General features: G+C 38.1%; 2 protein-coding genes across 2 annotated transcripts; both read left to right on the top strand.

The window, feature by feature from the left end:
- The first annotated feature begins 2,315 nt into the window (after positions 1 to 2,315).
- On the top strand, positions 2,316 to 12,252 carry LOC103711189 (far upstream element-binding protein 2-like). Its single transcript, XM_008797243.4, has 7 exons — positions 2,316 to 2,727; positions 3,694 to 3,815; positions 3,944 to 4,129; positions 4,229 to 4,324; positions 4,412 to 4,483; positions 5,728 to 5,844; positions 10,793 to 12,252. The coding sequence occupies exons 1-7, from the start codon at positions 2,394 to 2,396 to the stop codon at positions 12,011 to 12,013; spliced, it is 2,148 nt and encodes a 715-aa protein (XP_008795465.2). The 5' UTR covers positions 2,316 to 2,393; the 3' UTR covers positions 12,014 to 12,252.
- Positions 12,253 to 15,557: 3,305 nt separating this feature from the next.
- On the top strand, positions 15,558 to 19,865 carry LOC103711188. Its single transcript, XM_008797242.4, has 3 exons — positions 15,558 to 15,660; positions 16,095 to 16,283; positions 19,430 to 19,865. The coding sequence occupies exons 2-3, from the start codon at positions 16,102 to 16,104 to the stop codon at positions 19,614 to 19,616; spliced, it is 369 nt and encodes a 122-aa protein (XP_008795464.1). The 5' UTR covers positions 15,558 to 15,660; positions 16,095 to 16,101; the 3' UTR covers positions 19,617 to 19,865.
- The last annotated feature ends 784 nt before the right edge of the window (positions 19,866 to 20,649 follow it).

The raw sequence follows: 20,649 nt of genomic DNA, 5'->3' as shown, positions 1-20,649 counted from the left end.
TGGGATTCAGATTTTTGTTGAGGCATCTATCTCAGAAGGTGCAGCCGGCTATTCTTGTGTCATCTCTGGCTACCGCTGCATCTTTATGTTTTTTATCGGATTTCGTATCGGTGCCGCACTAATATAGTGGCACGAAATTTTTTTTGCGAATCAAAAATCGGTACACAACTGTACTATTTTGAACTGGTATGATATGGTATGTGCAGTATGGTACAATATATTATAATTTGAAAAGAGTTGAGTTGTTGGTTTGTTGAATTTTAGCTTTAGGAGCTTAAATTATTTGTTTGTCCTTGCGATTCAAACCCGATTGCATTTAGATCTCATCATCTAGGAAATAATTTTGTAAATTTAAATAACTTTGTTATTGCATGGTAAAATCCACGTATAAGCCCTTGTGGTGGCTTATTCTAACAGAAAAGGTGGCTTCTCCTAGAATGACGACTGCTTCTCAACTTCCAATGCATTATGCCTGCCTTTTTAAAACCTTTCACAATGTCTTTTTCACCAATTATTTTTTTGCATAAATACAATATTTCTTTTTGGATCTAGAACTGTGACATGTGCTCGTCTTCATAATCTTGTTTCATCTTCCAGAAGTTCATATTATGTCCCATTGAGCTTCTCAACTAAGGCAAGAGGTTTAAGATAATATAGGAGCTTTTTTTTATCATCATGGAGGCTGTAGATCTCAAACTAAGAGCAAAGTCTTGTAATAAATCTGATTCCAAACCATACGAGCTCGTTTGGTTTGCGGAAAAATAAGAGAAAAAAGTGTGGTCAACGGAAAAGTAACGAGAAACCTCTTGTTTGGTTGGAGTTTTTAAAGGAGAGAGACGGAAAAGTTGTATTTCCATGGAAATATGATTCTCATATGTTATAGAAAAATTACTTTCTCATGAGGCGGGAATCACTCTATTTTTATTTTTTTCCAAAAAGTCCCTTTAGCATTAAGAGACATTAAAGACCTAATTTTTATTAAGGGCATAATAGAAATTATATATAACCTTTCCAGAAAAGTGGATGGCCAACCAAACATAAGAAATTTGTCACTTTTCCATTATCAACCAAATATACCAAAAATACTTTTCTAGGCATCCTCTTCCTAAAAATTTGTTTTTCAGAAATAAGAGAAAATGCTTCACGCGAACCAAACGAGCCCTATATGTTCCTGTTTGGTATTGCTTTTGTTTACTATTTTTTCTTTTAAAAAAAAAACTAAGAAGAAAATAAATTAGACTGGACAACATGTAGTCACGATGAAACCCCTCTAATTTTTGAAGTTATTTGTAAAATCTTCTAAAATTCTTAAAGTAAATATTCATTGCCGGTGCAATCAATGCCAACATCCTTGTATAATATTAATCTACTCTATTGATGGACAAGGTATAATACTGGGTTGCCATTTCTATCAAAAAGTTCCTTTCATGCGTTACAAAAGGATTGATGCTGAGTGGTATAATTTGCAGCGAATTGATTAAATCATGTATTCCACCGAAAATACTATATTTGTCTATACTTCCATATAGTACATCTATTTATTCTCTTTTGTATATAAGTATTTGTAATTTTTTTCCTCCTATCTTCTCAAGCATATGCATTACATGTGGATTCTAGAAAGTTACTATCTTGATATCATGCAAGCCCAATAAAATCCTTTAGCCGTGCCCTAAAACATTTCCCTTCGATAAATAATACAACACATAAATTATCACAAAGCAAATTAGTAGATGGCAACATATGCAGGATAGTCGACTCATTTATCTTAAATCCTTCTCAGCCTATATTAGAACCAATAGCCAAGCTTAATTGTCCAAATAAGGTAGGTCGGGCTAGATGAAGCGACTTTATTTAGATGGACTATATTTTTGTCCCGTCTTCTTTGCGGTTCATTTCATTATGCTGGCGGTTTTTGGGCAAGTTCCACACCCGTGTGAGCTGCCAATGTGCCAAAAAAAAAAAAAAAAAAAAAAAAAAAAGAAAAAAGAAAAAAGAAAAAAGAAGAAGCCCAAGCCCTCACACGCAGAATCGCACTCATCCGACGGCTATCATCACTCCAATCATCATCGCTCTCATCAATCGTACGGTTCATTTGAAGCAGCCCACAGACAGGAGAGACCATGGAAAGTGGAATCGCCCCGGATGACCTCGACACGGAGAGCGGAACTTAAGTTCACCAGATTGTGCGCCCATCGTCAAACTACAACTCACCCTTTTGTGGGCCCCACCGAATCAAGGTTTCTTCCCGAGTCCTTTTCTCGAGTCATTGATGAGTTCGTATATATATAATTCCACTACAAATAGCCGAGGCTAGGGTTTTTCGAGCATCTCCTCTCCACCGCCACCCGTTTTCCCCTCTTTCGTCTTTTGATCTCCGAGCTCCGAACGCTCCAATGGCGGAAGAGCTCCAGTTCTCTTCTCGCCTCGACAACAAGCGAAAGTTTGATGACGCTGCCGGATCTCCGCCGTCGCCGGTCGCCCAGCCGCTGGCACGGCGGCCGACGGGGTTCTCGGCACCGATCGCGTCGCCGGATGGCCACTCTGCCGGGGGCGCGCCTCCTCCGCCATACAACAACGTCCCGCCGCCTGCCGACGGGATCCAGCTCGCCAAGCAACGGGCGCAAGAGATCGCGGCGCGGCTTTTCAGCGATGCCGAGGCGAAGCGCCCTAAGGTCGAAAACGGCGGTGGCGGCGCGGATGATTCGGCCGATAAAGGGTTTAGCTCTGGTGAGTTCTTTCTTGCTGTTTTATTTGGCGATCTTGCCTTCGGATTGGGAGGTTTTCTGGTTTCGTCCAAGGTTTTGCGTAATCTTAGGGTTGATTTTTTGCGAGTGCCTTCGATTTTTAGGGTTTATCTAAGGTATTGTATATTGTTTTGTTGATCATGTGTTTAAACTCTGGACTGCTGCAGGCTCCGGCTATGGATTTTTTCAGTTTTATTTTCTTGATCTTCTGGGTGCTTTGCTCTATGACTGATGTTGATTTGAGTTGGTTGATTGCACAGGGTCGAAACATGTTTGCTGATATCTTATTTGGCATCTTGATTTAGTGGGTTTGCAACTAGAAATGCTTCTAATCTATCAATTTTGGGATCTGTCTAGTGGTCAGTTTACTACTGGTGGTTGATACATTTATTGCTTGATTGGTTGTAGGGTCATGTTGTTATGTTTCGGCAATTGATTTTTCTTTTGCTCAGGGGGGCTTGCGTTTTTTTGCTTTCTGTATTGATGGTGTAATAGCCTTCGCTTTGTTATGGGCTTGCCTTTTTCTTTTTGTGGTGATGCTTTGGTTCCATTACCAGAAGAACATATTAAGGAAGCCGATGTACCAATTACCATTGCCGTTTGATTGAGATAGTAGATATGTTTTGTGTCTAAGATCCAAATTCCAAGTTCCTTATAAGCAGAAGAAAGTGACGAATGACTTCTTATTTTCCATAATCCATATATTTAAGGACCTTTTTATTTGGGTAGCAAGAACTTGCTAGGTTTTCCAACTACCAATCTAGAACATTTTGAACTCTCCTTTGAATATGAAGCAGGAGTTGTATAATGCAAACAAACATTATATGTCAAGATGCTAATGAGTAGAATGATTTGCTTCTGTCATATTCTTTAGCACAACTTGCTCAAGCGTTCAATCTATTTAAGTTTTCTGACTCCGTGGTTCCATTTTTTTGTCTTCATGTATCAGACCATTTGCAGAAGCCCCTTGGTCAGCAAATGGCGTTACAAGGTGGTGTGTCCGCCCCTCTCCCATATTCCATGTATGGCTATCAAGGTTCAAGCAAGAAGATTGAAATTCCTAATGGAAGGGTACTCATTATTTCCTGCTGAATATATTGCTTGTCTCCTTAGTGTGATGTGAAATTTTGTTGTTTGTTTACTGAATATTCTGCAATTACTGCACATGCATGGACAATGGCTTCTTGTTCCCTTCTCAGGTTGGTGTCATCATTGGTAAAGGTGGAGAGACGATTAGGTATCTTCAGCTACAGTCAGGTGCCAAAATTCAAGTTACTAGAGATGCAGATGCTGATCCTAATTCGCTAACTAGAACGGTGGAGCTTATGGGTACTCCTGAGCAAATCAGCAAGGCTGATCAGTTGATTAAGGATGTGCTTGCGGAGGTATTACATACGGGTTTCTTGGTTTAATTGTTGATGCATTGTGTGGCCTATTTTAGATGCATGGTTATTCACGTTTCCAAGACATGACTTCTGGTGCAGGCTGATTCTGGGGGTTCTGGCATTGTTGCTGCTCGAAAATTTAGTGGTGGACAAGTTGGCGCAGAGCAATTTGTAATGCAAGTTCCAAACAACAAGGTGACCTAATTTTTGATATGCACTGATTTTTGGCAATTTTTTATTCTCTTATTTTTTTACAGGCTTTAATAAATGAGCTTATTCCAGGTTGGTCTGGTCATTGGTAAAGGTGGTGAAACAATAAAAAACATGCAAGCGAAGACTGGAGCTCGTATCCAGGTCCTTTTCTTTTCCTTTAAAGTTTTATTATTATCCATACATGATTGCATTATAATGTAATGTGATGATAGAATTAATCAAACTTTGGGCCTCCTTTGTTAACATGATTTTGAAAAGCTGATTCAATGGTCATCCTGGTGGGTGATCGACATTGAGGTGAACTGAGATCTCGGTTGATCTTGGTCGGGATGGATAGTTGGAAATTTGGAAAGATCTGAGACTTTCTGAGATGTTGGCCTACATTTTTGAACTGAGGTATCTAACTCTAGGCCAATATGGTATATCCAGAATTAGTAAAAATTGATTTTTTGAGATTAGTAGTTTAAGGGAATGGGTTACATGCGACTGTGGTAGTGTATGTGGTTCCCCATTATTGACATTGTATTTGCCTATGACTTTGGATTTATTAGTTTATATTGGCTGATATGATAAGGATTGATATTATCAATATATCATATCAGTGCTGATACCAATGCAAACTGAGATCCTGGCAGAGATAAAAGCCTCGTTCAGTAATCCTATATATGAGTATTGCATAGTCCTCAGTTGTGGCAGTGAGCTCTTGCACTTTAAAGATATGGCACAAGATTTAAGGAGTACTGTAATGCCTGCTTCTACACTCTGGGTTCTGGGATAGCTTAATGCATTCGTTAGTTCTTTGATTTCTTTGGAAGGAAGCAAGCACTTGATTCTCCTTTTCATTTTGCTGCCATTTTTCCATGTATTCGACATAAAAGAGCATCTGGCATTCAGTGCTACTGTAATAGCTTATTGGATTGGATTAATAACATGTGATAGTTTGAACATCATTTCAGTATCATCTTCATGCTTATTCATTGTTAAGGTGCATATGATAAACTACTTGTTCAGAATATTTTCAATTCTGAGCTCCATAGAACTTCAAGTGATCTCTTAATCTGCTATTTTTTAATATTGTTGCCATTATAGTTCTTTCTAGTTTTCTGGATTCAAGTTTATTTGCCATGTTTTGGTAATATATTTACTTTTTTGAGATTTCTTTTTTTTTTAAAAAATAATCTACTATATGCTCTTTGCATGAATTAGTCATTATCCAACTTTTCTTAGGCAATATATCTTTTCTATCCTTGTGTTTATTTCCTTTTCTTTATAGATCATTGATGCCTAGACATAGACTTTGGTATACATATATTTTTTAATGTTTCCTGTTGTTCTGCCATTATGTTTAGATACTGAACAATGACCATTTGCCTGTTTCATTTTAGGTGATACCTTTGCATCTTCCTCCAGGTGATACATCGACAGAAAGAACGGTACAGATAGATGGCACAAAGGAACAAATTGAGTCTGCTAAACAATTAGTCAATGAAGTCATTAGTGAGGTATGTACAAAGGCCACTTGTTGGGCTGTTAGTTTACACATTAGCTCACTATCTGCATGTTGTGTTTCTTGAGCTCTCATATAAAGGATTGTGAATGCTTGATTTCTCGGATATACTGTTACTATCAGAGATATGGGGCTTTCGTCCAGATTTGGTCCCTTTAGATCTGCATTGCTTAATAGATGCTGGGAACAAGCATCATAAAAAGAATTGAATGTTGCATGCAGGGTTTGGGCCATTTTATTCAAATATATCAAGGAAATTATCTGTCATATTTCTTTCTTTCTGGTACCCAGTTCGGCAAAATCATAATAACAGGGAAACATGAACTGAAATGACCACTTATATTGATTTCTTCTGATATTAATTTGTTTGTCTAATTTGGAGTATCGATCAACTATTCATCCACGATTTATGTGTGCACAATTACATATAATCATATACTATACATATACATGCATGCCTTTATATGTAATCTTTTTCATCTTTGTTTTGTTTGGTTGTTTCTTCAAATGCATTGTGTTATACTTTTGACTGGAGTTAAGTCCAAGTTTCATGAGCTTTCTCTTGTCTGAATATGTACTATCGTGTCAAGTTGTACTAGTAACTTGTTCTACTCTGCTTCTGATAATTTTTAATCTTTGATTGTCTTCAGTTCGCAATCGTCTGGTAAGTATCTTCTGCACTTTGTATGGTATGAGGGTTTTATAGGTATATGATTACACTGATTGAGATTGATAACACCTTTTGAAATGTTTGCTTCACTAAAGTGAAGATTCTCCTGATTGTGAAGTTGATATTTACATTTAAGAGTTTGCTGGATATTGAAGGAAAATCCTGATCATTGTAGCTGTACTGTTATATCCTTGGTCTTGTTTATTAATTTATATTGTATCATGTACAACTCGCTTGTAATAGAAGAGTTGCCCTTTTCGTGGAGATTGAGAGGATTACATCTGCATCCTACAAGGAAACAAGAATTTGTAGAGTTACCGTTCACAGTTTAAGCGTTCAGATTGATCGCCAATGGTAGTTCTGCTTTTTATGCGAAGCAAAATTGTTGGTTTTAATTGGAAGCAAAATTTATCTGGAGGAGCAAAAGTGATGTTCTGATGGTTTATGGGTGGTAAAATTATGAAGAGTATTGTTAAAGTTTTGAGTAAATTGGAGGTATCTAGGAGTAACATAAGGGGGTATAGAAATTGCTGGTCTTAGATGGAGTGGATGAGGGGACCTGATAAGGGGAAACATAGTTCCCAGATCTCTTAAATGGAGCAAACTAGTGTATTGATTCTTGTTTTCAATCTTGGCTTTTATAAAATGTTCAGGAGACCAAGCTGATGTATATATGCTAGGTTTCCATACAATGTACTAGATGGATTTAATAGTTCTGCTCAAGTTACTCGTATTAGGCTTATTAAGTTAATAACCTGAGGACTATTGATGAAATTTGTTAATTTATTAGTTGGACAGTCATTATTGCTTAAATGTGATATTTTATAATTAGATCTCAGGAGGAGCGTGGAGAAGGATCCATTGCCTAAGCAGACAATTTCTTCATTAAAATCTTCAATCACAACATTTTCCTTGTTTAGATTTCTATCTTTCATGATAGCTAACTTGCTCTCAATGTAAATATATGTCAGAATTATGGGATGTCAAATATGTGTTTTTTTGATAGAATGCTTCATTTTGTAGTAGATATGCAGTTTGTTGCTGTTCTTGCTACATGGCTGGGAATTAGCATTTAAAACTATCTATAAAGTAACCTGGAATTTATCATTGGAAGTATCTGTTTAATCTATTTGTTATGGCAACGTACCTTTTTTTGTCTCTAGAGCATTTCTATTTTGTGAATCTCATGCCTTCCAGGATATTGTGCTGGAGTTCTATTGGCACTTCCAGGTTAAATGTCTTAGGCAACCTTATATCTGCACCTTTTGGAAAGATGAATGATGAAATCAATGGATGAGTACTGATTTTTTGTAATAATTTTTGAGCTTATTGTTCTTGGGAATCATTGTAGGATTAGCATTGGGCTGGTGACCCCAGCATGGTGCAGGGGTATAGGCAACCCATAATCAGTCTTTTCATGGCTTTTCTTGCTTGGCACTGGTATGGTCTTGAACCTCCTCTCCAGAATTGATAATGATTGATCTCTTGAAGGAGATATTGAGTAAAATAGAAATGTTGCTGGGATTGCTTTACTTCTAACAAAACACACATTGAGGTTTATTTATTTTTTTGCATTCAATTTCATAGTCTGTAGTTTGAGTACCCTGTACCTTGTTATGTTGGTCTGCAAAGAGAAACTGTTATAACTTGCTCAGCTAGGCTGAAGTATTTGATATAAGAACCTTGCAGTTCTTTGACTTATGTGAATGTTATAACTGTTCTAACCTGAGTGTATCCCTTCATCATGATGATCCTCCACTGCAAGTACAAATCTAAATTCTCTATTTCAAATTCCTTGATCATTAATTTCAAACTGCTCTAAAGCTGATTATTTGTGTACTTTTTGTTTTTTTAGTTGCACCATCTATGTTGTCTCAGTATTGAAAGGATATTATTTCATGTGCAACAAAATTGTACTCTAATATTGTCTTACAGTCAACTATATGTTCTGATATCTAAGCCTTCTGATAGTTGACTTTGGCAGGAGCAATGGGGTATAATTCCGGTTTAATACATTGTGCAAAGTTGTTACTTGTTGGTCATAACCATTCTATTATTTATTGTTTAATTTATCTCTGCTGTCTTGCCTTTCCTATTCTATTCTTCATTAGAGTGCTTCCTATAGTTATTTTTGTTAATCTTCAATATCTAGAATGCTATTTATATCTGAGCATATAGACTGCTGAGACCTTTCTTTGTTATCCACTTTTTTGTTGTCTTATATCTTTCTGTGTTGGTGGTCTTTGCATTTTGTATAGCATTTATAGTTTCTTCTGTTAGAAATGCTAGCGCATTCCTTAGTAATGCTCCTGTCGAATCCTGTAACTGTCTTGTGTTCCTATTTCTGATCAATACATTGATGCTTTGCCATCATAATAATGCCTCTGTGTATATTAATGTTTATTTAGTTTTTTCTTGTTAATGTCTTTTTGCACCACTTAAGCAGTGAGCATCATAGGCATCAAAAGACAATATGGAGTACCTTTTTTTATTGGCTTGTAATGCTTCCACTAAAAAAGCATCAATTCCAAGGATGGCGGAATCGATACCAGGCACCGTATCGGTTGTCCGACGGGACGAGTCGATACGGGCCCACACTGTGCTGTGTCGGGCTCGTACCGGCACATCTTCTACAGTGGAGGAGAGGAAGAACGAGAGGGGAAAAGGGAGAGAGATAGCGGGGGAGGGAGGGAGACAGAGAGGAGGGAAGAGAGAGGCTGGCCGGGGAGCCTCCGTGCGGAGGAGGCGGAGCCCCGCCCCTGCGTCTCCCTGACCTCCCCCTCCTCTGCGCGGAGGCTCCCCGACCTCCGCCAGCCAATCCCGGCTGGCTTCTATTCCTTCCTCTCCTTATCCCTCTTCGTCCCTTGCCCCCTTCTTTTCCTCTTCTTCTTCCCCTCCAGCGAGGCATCTCAGTTTCAATGGTGGAACCATCCCAGTCTGCCGCCGGTACGGCTCGGGACACTCCGAACCAGACGGTTCGGGATGGTTCTGCAGACCTTGATCAATTCCATAGTATTGTCGTTTGTCAATAAGAATGGTTACTGGATTGTGGCATGCAACTGCAGCAAATTGACCATCCTATATATTTGATGAAACTGACTACTGAACTTTAATATTTTTAGGTTGCTGCCATCTACATTTTAATCTTGTCAGATTCTTTTTCTTAGCTGGGAATATTTCTTGTTTGCTTTCTCATGTAGGATGGGATCTTATCCATTCAATTGATTGTTTAATTGTACTCTTCATCTTGAGGGCTTATGAATTTCTTTATGCCTTTAGTAACTGGCTTATGTATGCCACCGTTGCAATCTTAAATTGAATACTCAAATTACCCAAGCTTGAGCTTTATATCACTGTTTATTGATATACTCATAAAGCATATGCTTTTATGTAATAATGTTATTTTAACATCTTATATAAAATTCTTCTGATCTACCTTTGGAACGACTCTATAGTCAGGATAATTCTTGCATCTGTTTTCTTTTCATGAGGGTCAAGCTATTAATTAGACATCTGTTTCCACCTTCTATATGGTTGGCATTGTCCGTTTTGTATCATTTTTATTTTTTCTGGTTGGCCTTTTTTAAGGATGTTTTAAGAAAAAGGTTTGTTTGTTTTATCAATTGGTAGCTGTTGATGATGGGGACATTTTTTGCCTTATTCTTTATTCATCTCAACTGTCATCGTGATTTCTCTCTCACTGTAATGTGCTTTTGTCAAATTTTTTTTGGTGGCCCCTCCTTATAATGGTAAGGGGAAACAATGTCATCTAGTCAGGCCGCAACTCAGCTTATTTTTCAGTAGTATAGTTTTTTTTAAGTTTTTTATGCACTTAATCATCAATTCTGGTACAACTGTGGCCCTTTCTGCTGACTGTGGAAAATGCAACACTAGTACCGTATTTAATATCAGTTATCCATGTCAATTATAGAACGTTTGTTGCCTGTTTCAATATATGGATTTTGTTTGAGAACATTTCTAGCTTTTGCGACTTCTCTATCATTCAAATTTGTTTTGGAATGTGGAGAGGATGGACATCTGCTGATCTAGCTTGATACAGTTTCCTCCAGTGTGGTACGTTGGTGTTAATTTTTTTTTTAAATCTGCATATTTGTGATACCTGGGTCCTGCATTAGAATGTGTTTTTGAATTGTTGAATTCTTTCTAGCATGACCACTCTTTAATTGCTTTGTTCAAGTATACGTTATGTTTTTCTCTTCTTTGCTTGCATTGAAAAGGATTTTGCAAGTTTAAGAAAGACATTTTTGTGCAGAATCGAGTCAGGAATCCACAGATAGCTGGAGGATATTCTCAGCAAGGTTACCATCCGCCCCAGCCTCCTATGAGCTGGGGTCCACCTGGAGCACCCCCAATGCAGCAACCTGGTTATGGCTACATGCAACCTGGTGCATATTCTGGGCAGCCTCCTCAATATAACATGTCCCAACCTCCTTACGGAGGCTACCCTCCCACATCTAGTGGATTTTCTTCTGGCTGGGATCAGTCATCAAATCCTCCAACTCAGCAGACCACGCCAGGAAGTGGATATGATTACTACAACCAACAGCAACAGCCACAGCAGCAGCAACCTGCTGCTCCAGCAGACAATACCACTTACAATTATGGCCAGCCACCTAGATACAGCTCACAAGGGTCATATGGGAGCACAATGTACTCCCAGACCACTGTTGGCCAACAGCAAGGTTATGGGCCAGACAACTATTCTGGTGGCTATCAGGCTCCTGCATCGCAGCCAGGATACTCTCAGTCACAGTCAAATCCCCCAGCTGGCTATGATCATCAGCAAGGTTATGGATCCACGCCAACATATGCACCACCCACTAACCCAAGTCAAGATGGATCTGCCTCCACTTATGGAGCTCAAGGTGGGCCTACTCAAGTGCCCTCATCTCAACAGGCTCCACCAGTTCAGCCTACTGGTCCCCAACAAGGGTACGCTAGTCAACCACTAAGCACAACATCTCCAGCCTATCCTACACAGGGGACTGCACAGCCTGGATACGGTGTGCCCCCAACTTCACAGTCAGGGTATGGGAGCCAACCCCCTACTCAGGCTGGATATGGGCAGGCCATGCAATTTCCCCAGCCTGGCTATGAGCAGTCTCCTCAATCCCAGAAACAACCTACCCAGCCAGTTTATGGTCAAGCCCAGCAGCCACAGACCACTCAAACTGCTTATATTCAGCCTGCTCCAGTTCAATCAGTTTACTCCCATGGGCAGCCACCACCAGCACAATCGGCATATGGGTCTGTAGGTCCTCAGCCTGGATATGGGCAGCAGCAGGTATATGGCAGTATGCCACCACCAGGCCAGCCAGGCTATGCCCAGCAGCAGCAGCAATACACTGATTCTTATGGTGGCAATGTTGGTGGGTATTCAGAGCAATCTGGTGCTGCGCATGGTTCTTATGATGCTCCTGCTGTGACACAGGCTGTTCCGAGTGGGGTAGCAAAAGCCTCTCCTCCGAGTTGATCGTTGATATCATGTAGCAAAGTCTTTATGTAGTGTTTTCATCTTAATAGTTTCTACTGCTTCTTAGTGGCCTGAATTTCGGAAGACTTCAGTTTCTGTTATTGTTAATTTGCGAAGATTTCATCTTCTTGAAGTTTTTTTCCCCTCCAAAATGACAATGCCAAAAGTGCCTTTAAGTTGTTTAAAACTGGTGGTAGTTTTATTCAAACAACTTTCAGTTGATCCTGTATTGCATTTGATGTGCTTTTGTGTTAAAACTGCATGCTGGATTGCACTTTAGCTGATTACATATCATAGTTGATCCTGTATTGCATTTAATGTGCTTTTGTGTTAAAACTGCATGCTGGATTGCACTTAAGCTGATTACATATCATAGATGTTTGCACTTGTCTCTTTGGAGTTCATTCGCGTGAATCAACTTGAGTTCGACTTTATACTATAGCAGCCACTGATGGTTGCCTCAAGTCTCCAAGGTGGTTGACATTGTCGAGGCATTTGAAGGCTGGAGTATTGCTTTAAACAGTAAATTCTGTGCATGCTGTGACTTGGATTGTTCAAATATGTTCGGCAAAATTATTTTTTGTGCTCTTACTTATTTTGAAGATATTTGAATGCCATTGGCTCAAATAAGCAGCAGCGTCGGTGCCATGCATGTACTTGAATCCAATTTATGTTGTTTTTCAGTTGTCTCTGCATCCTAACAGCTGTTTGATAAAAGGGATCCAGATTTGTCCTATTTTCTGCCTCGGCTTCTGGGAGTGCAAACTGGTTTTAGATGGTCTTTTGTGATCGAAGCAATTGCTTTCTCATTTCTATGCTGCGATTGTTTTAAGAAAATACTCTTAGGAGGATTAGATATTAAGAAAAATCAGAAAATTCATATTGTTTTGCGAATGTTTCTTTTAAGTGCTTATATTCCTAGTTATCTCTTAAGAGAATGGTACGAGGCTATCTGGCAATTTTATCCCTTGGATCGGCTCCTCAATCATGTGCTTTTTGGTTATTTACACCTCAGAAAAGGGCAGACAGAAGCGTACACATGTAGGTAGGAATTTGTGTTTTTTGTATGTTAGGAATTCAGTATAATATTCAGTGGTGAAACTTAGGACCAAGACAAGAATGATGGAAGTGAATGTAAATTTCAGATTTTTGGAAGGATTTATGTGATTCTATCTTTTTAAGGCAACAAGGGATTCTTAAAAGATGAAATGTGGAAGTTTTAAAAAAATCATACCCAAGTTTTTTTAAATAAATACCTGAATGATTGTTTGACTTTGTGGAAGTTTTTGCTTTCAACGTTTTAGTTGGTTAACTTGTGCAGGGGGAAACGGCCCTGGCGCGAACGTGGCCTGATGGGTTGTTGATTCTACGGTATTAATGGATGCAATTGGCATCACCTGTGCTGACGATGTAATTCTTTTCACGCACTATGTCACCTGATCTCATTGGCGGTAAAATTTTACATGCCAAACTATACAAATAAAAATCTAGGAACTGTGATATAGTGGCCTCTGGTGACTTATTGATTGGATATATTGCTCAAAGAAATCTCTGGCCGTGTAGCTTATTGTGAATTATCCTGCTAACTCCTGCCTGCACTAGCTGTCCTCACAGCAAAATGCAGAAGCACTCCCTAAAACCTCCTGACTTGAGCTAGATAGGCTGTAGTAATCTACCTGCTCATCAAGATGTAGGATTGCCTTGACAGGGATGAGCTTGGTAATATATTCGTGAGGATCCATCTAGACGTGTTTTTAGTCCCACATTTGCCATGCATCGGATAGAACTTGCATATTTATGCAGAACCAAGAAACCTAAATAATACTTTGTGGCTAATCTTTTTTGGATAAGATCCTGGGTTGTTTCAAATAATTTTAGAGCAAACCCAGCCCATAACCTATGTGGATTAAAGGACACTGCAGTATGAATCGATTAAAGTCGATCGTGATATTTGTGATTGGATTTATGATACTTGCAAATAAATTTGTATGAATTTGGATTCTTAACATAGTGAAGACGCTAAGACTTAAATAGAGGAAGTATGTGAGGATCTTGGAGGCATGTATTTAGTCTCATATTGGCTATGCACCGGATAGATTTTGGGTTCTTATACAGAACCAAGAAATCCAAATAATACCTTTCGGTTAGATTTTTTGGGTGAAGTCCTGAGTTGTTATAACTTATATTATTCAGACCAAGCAATAAAAAAAGAAAGAGGAATTGGGAATCAAATTCGTTACCGAGCCAAAATTTATTGCAACTTACTTTGTCTAAAGTGTTTTGTTTGCAATATACATTATTAAGATAGAGTAGACAATGAAGAAATTGTACCTTAGTGCCTATATTAGCTTGCCTTCCACGGCGTAAATAGTCAATTGCTGCCACATATTTTAGATGAGTGCCTAACACAAGCTACATAGTTAATTTGGCAAATATTTCATCTAAGAATCTAGCACTTGGCTAGCAACGGTTGCCTAGTTCCCAATACGAAATTCCTTAATAGACTAAATCAATGATAATTATCCATCAGGGTGATAAAATTATCACATCTTAGTCATCATACCTTAGGCTGTTCTGAGAAGTTTGGGTCCATACTCAGTTTTGCCTTTGGTGGATCCATAACTGGACAATGAGGTTGAGTTAATGGCTGAAATTGAGCCAGGCTGAGGCATGATTACTGCACAATCTTAGCCCAAAAGCCTGAGATACGTGTAGCATAATTACAATATCAGGATTCAGGAGTAAGATTCCTGTAGTATATAAACAAGGGTCCGGTTTTCTCTTGGGCGTCCTCAAAAGGTTTTTAAAGAGAGCAAGATATCTATTTGCGTGTAATTATCTAAGTTTGAATTCTTGAAGATGCCTGAATTTTTGGAGATTCATCACTTAAAGTTGAATCCAAAATTTTTGGATTGCTAAACAAGAGGATCTGACCACCCAGCAAGCCCCGCTTTATGATATTCCCACAAGTTCTTAAAATGAGAAATTTCACACTACTGATGGATTTAGATCTCCTCCCAAAGGCCCTCTACTTAGGGTGAAGATAGGTTGGATATTCTCTAACTAAATTTATTCCTATGTTTGGTGCGGATTGATTTGGATAGTTGCATCCTATTCGGTCATATTGATATTATCAATATCTGGTCAAAAAAACCTATAAACAAAGAGATTTTTTTTTAAAAAATACAAATTTGCCACTTTGGCTTGGTAACAATATTGACTCCTATTATACAAATACTTATTCAGAATATAATCATTTCAAATATATTATATTATTCTATATTTTAATAATTAATTATTTAAAAAATTGAATCTTTTTTATAAATAAATAAATAATTTATTTTATTTTTTTATAATTTTTTGTAAACTTCTTTGCTTAAAATATTTAAAAATATCAATAATTTGAACTTATTTTTATATCTGTATATATTTTTTAAAAGTTGTTTAAAACTACTGAAATTGCACTTCTCCAACAAACCACTGTGCGTGCTCCACCGAGCATGAACACAATTACGGAATTACCCTTTGAGGACCGAGGATATAAGCCGAGAAACCCCAGCATTCTTTAACCACTCTCCCTCGCTCGCTCGCTCGTCTCGGAGCCCCCCCTCTTCCTATTTTCCATCTCTGTCGCGACCCTGAAAGAGGTAATTTCTTCATTCTCTCAGAGCTCAGGATCTAAATGCTCTTGATTCGCTTCCGAATCCTTCCTTCCGTTGTTCTTTTTCCCGATCATCTCCGACAATCTAGGGTTTTGTGGGCACTTGCTGATCCGTTCTTTCCCCTCTTAATAACAGGGTTTTCTCCTACATGTTAGGGTTTTTCTTGTGATTTCTGACTTTAAATCACGTTTTCAGTTAGATTATAGATTTCGTAAGTTCCAGATTGTGGTATTGGCTTCGCGTTTTGAGTGGTATAGATCTGTGAAGAATTTGACGGGAGTTTCTCAGTTTATTTTTAGGGGAACATTGGGGATTTGTTTTACCGTTGTGTTCTTTTCCTTTGATGGCGTTCTTGGGATGATTGATTAATGGAAGGACTTCCCTCTTTTGTTTTTGGTTGTTGTTGACGTGTTATTTAGGAAGTGGATGGCATCTAAACTGCACCAGCTTCGGTCCAAGGCTGTTCAAGCCTCAGAATTTGTGGCAAAGCATGGAAGCGCCTACTATAAAGAGCTAATGGAGAAGAACAAGAAATACGTTGTGGATCCACCCACCATTGAGAAATGCCAAGAGCTGTCAAAACAGCTCTTTTACACACGTCTTGCAAGGTATTAACGAGATTTAACTTCTCTGAGGCGCAAATTATTGATTTGATAATATATATCTTGTTGGTCCGATCTTGCTTACTGAACCTAAGCAGAAAATTACATAAATAGAGATTGAAGCTTAGCTTTTCTGATACATGCAATGTGCTTCTATCGTTTAAGTATTCTATGCTCAGACAGGGTCCTTTCTTGTTTCTTACTGTGTTTTTCTGATTTAGATCTTTAGGTCGTAGTGACTTGCCCATGTTAATTTACTTAATGTTCATTTTCTCTTTTCTTTGTGCTTTTGCTTATAATTTCAGCGTACGGTGTCGTTTTCTTTTGCTCGGGAACAAGTTTTGCTGAAACTCATCGTTTCTGAGAAATGATGACAAATTGAGTGATGAGAGATGAATTGCACGGACACTCCTTCATGTCCTTATATGTGTATTCTCATTTTTCCTTTTTCTTTTCTGTCCTAGTTCTTTTGCAGGTAAAAAGTTGCGAACATGGGCTTTTTGATGCAATCTAACCTTCTTTACCTTTGTTTCAATTTTTATTATGACTGTGCAAGTCAAGGTTCACCGTACTTTTACGTACACCCTGTACTGTGCATATCATATTGTACCAGTACTGAACTGATATAAGAGGTGTACCTAGTCTCGGTACGCCGAACCTTATGTTGGGTATACCGACGTTGTACCAAAATGGTATCTGTATGGGGTTCGATATTGAGATGGAGAATCTTGATGTAGGTTTTATCCTAATCCATTTCATAGACAGCTTGACATAGGTGTTTGAAGGCCTCGATCTGAACTTATATATTCGATGTTTTTTCAAGTCTTGTTTGTAGACTTAGATATTAACCTAAAAGAATTCGTGGTTATAACATATTTGAGATGTTTGATGTGGAAAATGAGTTCGTTAAACAGTTACAAACATGCAAATCTTTGAGGTTTTCGTATAGTCACATTGTTAATTTATTTGAGAAATGTCAGTCACTAAGCGATACTGCTGAATGGATTTTGCTGGGAAAAGCTCATGCTTACATGATATGTTTGTCGCTTGGCTTTTGATGGAGTTTGTCTTGTCAAATTTTTGCCCTCTTGTCTATAGGAGCTTTTGGAGTTTGTTCCATTGTTGCTTGAGTAAACTACATAACCAATTAACTCCTAGTACTTGTGAATTGGTTTTTTGGGTTTCATGGCTCCTACCCAAACTTAACTTTACTTTTAATTCCATACAAATTTGTCAAGCATGAGCTTCAGTTTAAGAGCCATTTGTAAATTTTTCTTTAATTTAGTTGGATCATACCTTGATCTGTAGTTCATAATGAGATCAGGCTTGTTGGTTAAGGTCCAATGTTGAGATTTATATACGTGCTTGCATTACTTCAGTTTAAGAGGGAACAGTAAATTTTTCTTGAACTTTGATGGATCATACTTTGATTTGTGGTTTATAATGGGATTAGGCTTGTTTGTTAAGATGCAGCATTGAGATAAACATATAGGTTTATATACGTGCCTGCATCTACATGTGTTTTCCTGTTGATCAAAAAAATTTTGTTGTTGAATTATGGGTTCTGGCTTATTTTAGATTGTTCATATATTCTTTTTCTTCGAGCGCTGTTCTCATCATTTTTGCTGTTTTTACCTGGGAAAATTCTTTTGACCGTTTAAGTAGTTGCTACTTGTATGTGGCAAGAGACATGCTAGCATAAATGCACAGCACTTAACCGTTGCTGTTAAAAGTTGGCCAAGACAATTTACTGATGACTGTTCATATCATCTTTTGCAAAATCAAATTTCTTTTCTCAATTAGATCTGATAGTGCATGACTATCTCGGCACTGTTTAGAATAGGTTTATCATACCCTTGATATCACTGTCAGTCATTTCCTGACTATCATGGCATTATTGTATAGGATTTGGAGATAATGAATGTTCAATTTTGTATCATCCAATTTCCAGATTCAATTCAAAATTTTGGTTTTGCATGCTTAGTGAACACCATTCATATTTTTGCTGAATGTTTAGTTATGTTGTAGGTCTACATTTATTGACATTAGGTTTATATGCACATAATTTTTTTACTCATTGACATGTTATGTTCTAAAAAAAAATTGGCATTTGCTTGATAGGGATGTGTGTTTGTCAAGTGGGTGGTGTTTTATCACTTTTGGGCTGGGTCCTTCCCTCAAAACCTCAATAAGGAATTTAAAAGAATTTTAGAGAACATGAGAAGCAAGGGCAACCTACATCCGGTGGCTTTTCATAGGTAGTGGTGATCCTATGATCTAACAATCCCATTATGGATTGTTATGGAATGACCTATTAATAAATCAATAGTTCATTTTGGGATGGCTATATATCACATTATTTCGGATGAATTTAAGATTTGAGTTTCTAGCAACCTGATATTGATGGTCTTGCAGGTTCAAAAATATATAAATGAAAAATGGTTGTATTCAATAGCAGATTCCACAACTGCTAATAATGATCGTCATATTGTATCATTCACAGAAATGGGAAGGCCACAAACTTCAAAAATATAAATAGAAGAAAGGATAATAGAAACTGGCAACCTATTAAATGACCTACATAAAGAGAAAATGGTAGGAAGTAACTTCATCCATCTCTTCATGCAAGTTAGATGATATATTTGATCTACTTTGATGCGAAATCCACAGTGAAATGTGATAATTCAGGTGAAAGAAAGGTTGATCTATCTTTATACCTAGCTATGAACCCTTTTCTTTCTTCTTTTGATCAAATCCCTTTGTTCTTTATTTCAGAATGACTTATCCATTATTAGTAAATATCATATTTGACATATTTTGCACAGCTGTTTTGTTCTTTTATTATCAGTTTCTTTATGAGAATACTGTGGAAGTGCCGCTAGTCATATTGAAGATATGATGCAAGTAACTACTCAACAGTGTATTGTAATGATTGCCAGTGTTATACAGCCAACTTCAATTCTCTAAATGCCTCTGCTCTGTTTTAGCACTCCATTATTTGTCTGAACTATAAATCAGCATTAACAATCCCCCAAAGATCGATAAAACATTACCTTGTCAACTGTTCGATTATCTAATGTTGAGTATGCAAGGAAATTGGTTTAGGGTGAAGAAAATTTTGAACTCTGCGCACTGAGTGTTTTATCTTACAGCATTCCAGGCCGTTACGAGGCATTCTGGGAAGAGCTTAATGGTGTGAAGCACATATGGAGAAACAGGAATGAGCTCAGGGTTGAGGATGCTGGCGTTGCAGCTCTGTTTGGACTTGAGTTGTACGCATGGTTCTGTGTTGGTGAGATTGTGGGAAGGGGGTTCACTTTCACTGGTTACTATGTCTGAGAAAGCAGGCTTGCTTCCAGTTTTCCCTGTTTCGAGTTTAATGTCATTGGGGTGATTTTCTGACCTCATTTTACTTGCAAAATTTTGTCTACCCATAAATTTTTGAAGCTGGTGGTCGGCAAGACAAGCATCGTCACCTTAATAATTTGCAGCCTTGTTTGTATTCTTGGTGTCACATCAATCAGACTTATCGCACCATACTGGTCTCTTTCATTGAAAATCTATATTTTATTAGGTTAATGGTATTCATGGGTCATGAAGTCATTGCTTGGCGTTGTTATTTTCCAACAATTCAGATCCTTCAGCTTACATCCCAGCAATAATTAAACCTCATTTATGACATCCGCCCCTTATTGAAATTAGGGGTGAAATTACAGGCATCTACAGCATGTTTGTTAGTATATGCAGATGCCAGTCAGTATCCTGATGGTGAATAATGATTCCTTCGTGTTTTTGCTACTCCAAGAATCAAGCAGGCTAAGCGTTTGTGTGTTGTTTTATTGGACATATGAATTTAAATTTTGCAGGTGGGGTGCCAGATATATGTACTCTGATTGCTTTCGCTTGTATATGTTGCTGTTCTGATGTCAAGATGCTAAAAATTGCACATTTTCTGTGAAGGCAGTTTTTCTAACAGTATCATTTGAACCGTCTTAATCTAATGCGTCTGGTTGCTCGAGGAACTTGAGTTCAGAGGAGAAAAAGACGATCACAGTGCATACTGGAAAGGTAAAAATCCAGAAGGGGGGACTGAAGCCATGTTGCACATCAACAGTCTCTGCTTGGACCTCAGGAATCAGGAAATTGTACCTGATACGGCTCAGGACTTGGCTGGGATGATGGGGAGATGGCACATCAGAGCAGGGCACCATGCGCCGCGTTGCTCGGTGCACGAATTTATTGGCTAATTAAACCACAATGAGCCTCAGTCGTCTTCTCTACTCGCAGGAGTAAATTGATGGTGTTCGCCTAAAGCCAGTCTTGATTCAGAAGGCGTAGAGTTTGGCAGGGCTAGTGGGATCAGAGTGAAATG

Source organism: Phoenix dactylifera, chromosome 11 (assembly GCF_009389715.1).
Source record: "Phoenix dactylifera cultivar Barhee BC4 chromosome 11, palm_55x_up_171113_PBpolish2nd_filt_p, whole genome shotgun sequence".
Lineage (NCBI taxonomy): Eukaryota > Viridiplantae > Streptophyta > Magnoliopsida > Arecales > Arecaceae > Phoenix > Phoenix dactylifera.
Note: the sequence above shows the minus strand (reverse complement) of the source record. Positions and strands in the feature narration are given on the sequence as shown.

Bases quoted from the DNA above. Each gene is read 5' to 3' on its own strand.
- LOC103711188 (XM_008797242.4), top strand. From the start codon at position 16,102: ATGGCATCTAAACTGCACCAGCTTCGGTCCAAGGCTGTTCAAGCCTCA. The intron at 16,284-19,429 runs GTATTAACGAGA...TTTATCTTACAG, and splicing joins TTTTACACACGTCTTGCAAG to CATTCCAGGCCGTTACGAGG.
- LOC103711189 (XM_008797243.4), top strand. From the start codon at position 2,394: ATGGCGGAAGAGCTCCAGTTCTCTTCTCGCCTCGACAACAAGCGAAAG. The intron at 4,130-4,228 runs GTATTACATACG...CTTCTGGTGCAG, and splicing joins TTAAGGATGTGCTTGCGGAG to GCTGATTCTGGGGGTTCTGG. The intron at 5,845-10,792 runs GTATGTACAAAG...ATTTTTGTGCAG, and splicing joins TCAATGAAGTCATTAGTGAG to AATCGAGTCAGGAATCCACA.